Here is a 5,690-nt window from a genome sequence, read left to right as displayed (position 1 = left end):
CGAATGGCTGAGAGCGCGCCAAATGAGGCTGATCGTTGCGAGGCTCCCGAAGGAACGCTCGTTAATTAGTTGCTCCCTCGCTTCTCCCTCGCACAAGGGAGCGAGCCTGAAGCCCATAAAATCGCCCCTTTATGGCCCATCAGGAGCAGGCTGGCAGTCCAAAAGGTGTGGGAAAGATGGGCTGGGCCATAGGCCTGGCCGGGGACAGGAGGGGGACTCGCGACGGTAGAGACGACTCGCGTCGAGAGAGGCGACTGGGAGCGAACCGGTACGCCAAGAATTCACTTGGCGGTGGCACGGGCCGATAATTATGTATGAACTCTTGATTCCGGTTCTGGAGGAGCTACGATTTCCTAACTCCACAACTCCACAGATTTTGCACTAGGTTTTTAGCCAGCTTCTCTCACCTAAATTCTGGAATGAAGCCCTTCGGCTGGACTCCTGGCCGGGAGTTAGAGGAGTTAGGAGTTGGAGGAGTACCGAACACGCCCTTCCTGTAACCACCGGTCTTGTTATGAGACATTTAAGTGGGTGAAGTTGAAAATGAGGGTGACCCGATGTGCTATGAGAGGGCATTTATTTCGGTTTTCATTTTCTTGTTCCAAACTGATATATAAACAATATGCCTCTAAATAGCCGCATCCATGACCTCCTTGATTCTGCTGGGAGGAGAACATACCAAGTGTATAGCATTTCTTCATGGTAGGATTGTGCTTCACCAAGCTGCTAGTTCAACAGAGAATACAAACACAATGAGCATGTGTCTATCCTTGGTGCTACGGGGAATAACCCGTGCGGCTTATTTATTTATTTTTTGAAAAGAAGGAAGACCTGATGATTCATGCAACCATTTTATTAAGTATTCACAAAGACTTTACAAAGTAATACATCAGGCAGTCTCAAGCTATTCCTCGCAAAAAAAAAAAGGTAAAACGCTAGATCCTCGACGAACGGGTAATCTTCAGAAAAAGAAAATTAAGAACGGGCAATGCATGCTACTGTATCTCCAAAACGGATTCCAACAGGAGAGCAGCCGATGGGATACATTCAGATCGCCTAATGTACGTACATTTCTAGCACCGCCAATACCTTGTTCTACTTTTCTAGTTCATTTACGTGTATCCTCGCAGTCGATGTGTCCGCTAGCGCTCGACGACGACTCCGTGATGCTCTGCAGCGCCGGGCGCCAGTGCCCGCCTCTGCCTCTGCCGCGGGCGGCGGTGATGCTCCGGTGGTGCCGGTCCATCTCCAGCCGCTTCCGTTCCTGGTGGTCGGCGGGCTGGCTCTGTTCTCCGTTGGCGGCCGTGGCCGCGTCGTCGCCCCTGGGCCTCTGCTGTTGCCGCCGCCGGTGCAGCCGTGGCCGCTGCTGCTCAATCACCTCGTCGCAGCCGCGCATCCTCTCCTGCTTCCTCGTCTTCACGGCCTTGGTCACCTCTGTACGCGCCAGGGAATAATTGGCTGAACTCCATGGAAGCAAGAGAGGGGGCCGGACAAGAAGTGGAAGAATCCAAGCCAAGAACCGTCTTTGGCACGAACCTTGGGAGGTGATGAGGCGGTAGACCTGGCCGAGGAGGAGCGTGTCCCTTGGCTTGAGGAGCTTGATCTTGGTTATCCTGGCACCTCCTCTTTCTCCGGCGACGGCGGGGCCGGACTCGGCGTCGGCGTGGTGCAGGACGACGAGGGCGACGTAGTGGCCGGGGTTCCTGCGCATGACGTCCGCCGCGGTGGTCGGCCAGTGGAGGCGCTCCACCTTGCCATCGCCCGGGTGCTGGATCACCACGGCCGCCGCGTCCGCCGCCTGGCAGTTCCCCATGTCCGTCGGTGTGAGTTCTCGCGTCTGGACTCTGGATTCTGATGAGAAGGACAGAGTGGGTTGTGGTGGTTATATGGGTTAGCGAGGAATCAATTTTAAATCAACTTCCGGACGTGCGATGCTGGTTGTTGCGGGATGATCAAAAAGGAAGGAGTCAACTTGTTGATTAGGCTCGTCGATGTCGACGGCCAACAAGGAGAAGAGAAGAAAAAGTTGGCCGGCCGGGATGCAACAGTTGAAGCACAGGGTAGATAGGCATCGATCGTGCTTGTCTTGTTGCACAGGCATGTCGTGGGCGCGCCATATGCATGGCGACAATGCTCTGCAGGCTGCGGGCAGTTCTACCAACTGGACTGTGAAAGAGTCGCCACATGTAAACTTGTGTATATTTGAAAGCAGCTTGTAGGGTTTTTGTATGATAGATACTGGGTCTACGCGTTTCATAAACATGTCTTTGTGTTTAATCTCTGTAGAGGGATTCAACTGCTCGACGCGTTTGGTTGGGACCAAAAAATTGCAACTTCCAAATACAACGACTTTCGAAACCATAACCAGCATTTGTTTCGCTCACGATGTATTCTGTAACGGTGTTTCCTGATACAGCGCTTCGCAGAGTTGAAACCGCCCGAACCGGCCAGGGTTAGAAATCGGGACCGCGTTGTATGCTTCCTAAAATGGAGAGCCCACGAACCAAACAAAGGAGGTATTCCGTAGAAATATTCGGAAACAGGGCTTCCGGATACGCTAAGCTGTATACGTTACCATGGCCGAACCAAACGCTTCCGGATACGCTAAGCTGAATACGTTACCATGGTCGAACGTGTAGACCCAGTATTTTAATCTATGTAAAAACTAAATCAGCGTCACTTAATATGGATCGGAGGGAGTACTACTAAACCGAAAATGATACACTTACGAACCACCTACGCACTTGAGTTACGGACCTTTCCCTCTAACCAATCACTCCACTCGGTTAATTTATCTGTGGACCCCCTTCCCTGATTTTCCTCCAACGAGAAAAGGCCACAGAAGCCCGTAAGCCAATTCTGTAAGCTTCCCATCCGTAGGTGTAGCATTGTCCTTCTCTCCTAACCCTGTAGCGACAAAGACAGGTGAAGACACGGAGTACAAATGCCGTGACGTCATGGGACGAGCTGGGCAATGAGCACCCAGAGTGCTGGCCAGGTGTGGATTTAATTTCTTTTGTATTGCTAGTGTTACGAGTGGTGGCTAGGATCCCAAATAGTGTCACAAAATTGTAGTATCATATTACCAGTTCATTTACGTACGCACTTATATAACCTCAAACACAAGGAGGATCTATTTCTTATTAACTTCTCTAGCCTGATGCACTAGTCTGGGTTTCCACTTCGTATGCTTGTGTCATCTTGAAGCAACGATTGAATGAAATTCCTTTTATCAATAAAAAACCAACAATTCGAATTGTGCTAAAAGAGGCTCCTACCATCTGTTTTGCACCATACAACAATGGAAACTTGCAGTGGCACGTCGATGGGGCACGCACCTGCCTAGCCGTGTCGGCCGCCTAATTGTCTCACGATCCGCAAAGTTGTTGGATCTCATACAACAGCACAACAAGTTTTAAAACTTGGGATTTTGTCCGTCGCATGTTCTGAAACTTACAAATTTGTCGGTCGCTTATACTAAGTTTCAGAAGTTAAAACTTAATAAAGTTTCAAAAACTCATCAAAATGTATTCAAAATGGATCACATTTCAAAGACCTCGTCACTGGAAACACGAATATGTAAACGAAATTTTATTTCGATTTTTGGTTCAAAATATATGAAAGACTAAAAATCGAAAGCCAGAGGAAGGAGGTTGCGTGCTCTCGCACCTGCGTGCTACAAATTCTCTCCACATACAATAATTTCATTTTCTGGACTTTAAATACCAGTATTTAAATGGCTAGATAACATCTTGGTAGCTAGTCTGGTGCACATTTATGTTTGGGTGACTGATCAACCCAAGTTGTTTGTTGTTGCCATCACATTCTTCTCTCTCTCTCTCTCTCTCTCTCTCTCTCTCTCTCTCTCTCTCTCTCTCTCTCTCTCTCTCTCTCTCTCTCTCTCTCTCTCTCTCTCGTGTAGCTATGCGTACTAGCTCAAAAGGGACGGATATCAAAGCGGAGTAAGAATATTGGGTCTCCACCACTAATTCCCCGGGCTTATCAATCTCTGCCCATGACTATATGTACTTTATGGGTATCTCGCCAGAATATGTTGTTGTAGTTGACAACCCTGATTGGCGGACTTGCGTTCCAATTATTTTATTAGTGGCATTAATGATGGATCAAATCGAGACAATAACGTGCTCTAGTGACATCGCCAAACAGCAATGAGCACATACTAACACGGGGGCAGGAGGAATGAGAAATCAGGCCTATATCTAATGATGAAGTGATAAAATTATTCCAAACAATTGGCAGCTCACAAAACTGTTACCCTTTCACTGCCCCGCAAAAAAAATTGATTGTGGTACATTTATAACAATGTTAGTTGGCATGACATCTATATACCAGCATAAAAAAATATGAGCTAGAACTTGATACAAATAATCTTAATCTTAGCCACCTATTCTAAGCAATGACTCAAAAAATTAAGTTCAATATCTATTTTTTGTACTACTACTTCTGATCCATATTACTTGTTGCTCGAAGCGTATGTATCTAGACATACGGTGTTACATACATTCGTTTGAGTAACAAATAATATAAATCAGGGGGAGTAGTAACTTTTGCAATAGTGTTCCGAACTAGTCGGCATCGTAAAGTTAGCACCAGATTCCATGTAACATTTGGGCAAAATTACAAAAACGATCTAATTGTCCTGATGAACTTTTCTCTACGAGTCTACGACGACCGTCAAGGGTCAATGAGTTGACCGTGGCAAAATTACAGATAAGCACAAATCATTCTTTTAGAGCGTGTGTATCCTGTCATGCATGCATGGTTGAACCAACCGACCGGGCAAGATCTCTCTGCTTCACTGACTCATCACCATGCAAGGCAAACACAGCAGCTCCCTGCAGGTCAAGCATCCACATGCGCAGCAGTACGACCAGATCGATGAAACTCTGAAACGCCGAAATGCAGGCCATGCAGCTGACACTTAACAAACAGTACTCTACTAGCATCTGCTAAGCAGTCATGCATGGCGGCGCCGATATGCTTATACTACAAGAGTAACAGCACAACTATATATACTACTACTACTACTACTACTACTCTCTCTCTCTCTCTCTCTCTCTCTCTCTCTCTCTCTCTCTCTCTCTCTCTTATTAGCGTGTTGCTGAGGAGGACAAGAGCACAATTGGACACAGGAATCTTCCTGCGCATGGCTGGCCTTTGTCCCATTAGAGGGCACGGATCACAAATCGCCTCGCGGACTGCCTGGCCCAGAGGGACACTGGTTTGAACCTCAAGGAATGGTTGGGAAGCATGGAGAGCATGGGTGACAGGGTGAGGAAAGTGTATGTTTTGAGAAAGCAAAGGCAGGAAGCAACACATGGATCATCCATGGACCTCATGGATGTGATTAGATAACTACTGAAAGCTGATGATAATTATTAGAGCTTTTCATTTCTGCATGCACATGGCCACTGGGTCACTGATAAACACTACACCACAGCCGAGCCTGCCTGCTGCCTACCTACTAGTGCGGCTCCGTTTGTTTTGTCTGGTGAGATCGTTTGGAATGCGAGTCATCGATCGATTATACTTACTCGTGTGTCGGAACGATGCATGGTACAGAGGGATCGATCGTACGGTTCGGCATTGTAAACTTGGATCCGCATCGACGACAGGCGGACTCCTGTCAGCAGGCCGCGCGCACACACTTGCCCGCTGTTTCCCCGCAA

At 47.8% G+C, this 5,690-nt stretch overlaps 1 protein-coding gene across 1 annotated transcript; it reads right to left on the bottom strand.

The window, feature by feature from the left end:
* Nucleotides 1–856: 856 nt before the first annotated feature.
* On the bottom strand, nt 857–2,014 carry LOC119358871. Its single transcript, XM_037625275.1, has 2 exons — nt 1,537–2,014; nt 857–1,434 (listed from the first exon to the last, which is right to left on the bottom strand). The coding sequence occupies exons 1-2, from the start codon at nt 1,811–1,813 to the stop codon at nt 1,109–1,111; spliced, it is 603 nt and encodes a 200-aa protein (XP_037481172.1). The 5' UTR covers nt 1,814–2,014; the 3' UTR covers nt 857–1,108.
* Nucleotides 2,015–5,690: the final 3,676 nt, after the last annotated feature.

Source organism: Triticum dicoccoides, chromosome 2A, assembly GCF_002162155.2.
Source record: "Triticum dicoccoides isolate Atlit2015 ecotype Zavitan chromosome 2A, WEW_v2.0, whole genome shotgun sequence".
Taxonomy (NCBI): Eukaryota; Viridiplantae; Streptophyta; class Magnoliopsida; order Poales; family Poaceae; genus Triticum; species Triticum dicoccoides.
Note: the sequence above shows the minus strand (reverse complement) of the source record. Positions and strands in the feature narration are given on the sequence as shown.

Bases quoted from the DNA above. Each gene is read 5' to 3' on its own strand.
- LOC119358871 (XM_037625275.1), bottom strand. From the start codon at position 1,813: ATGGGGAACTGCCAGGCGGCGGACGCGGCGGCCGTGGTGATCCAGCAC. The intron at 1,435-1,536 runs GTTCGTGCCAAA...TGGCGCGTACAG, and splicing joins CCGCCTCATCACCTCCCAAG to AGGTGACCAAGGCCGTGAAG.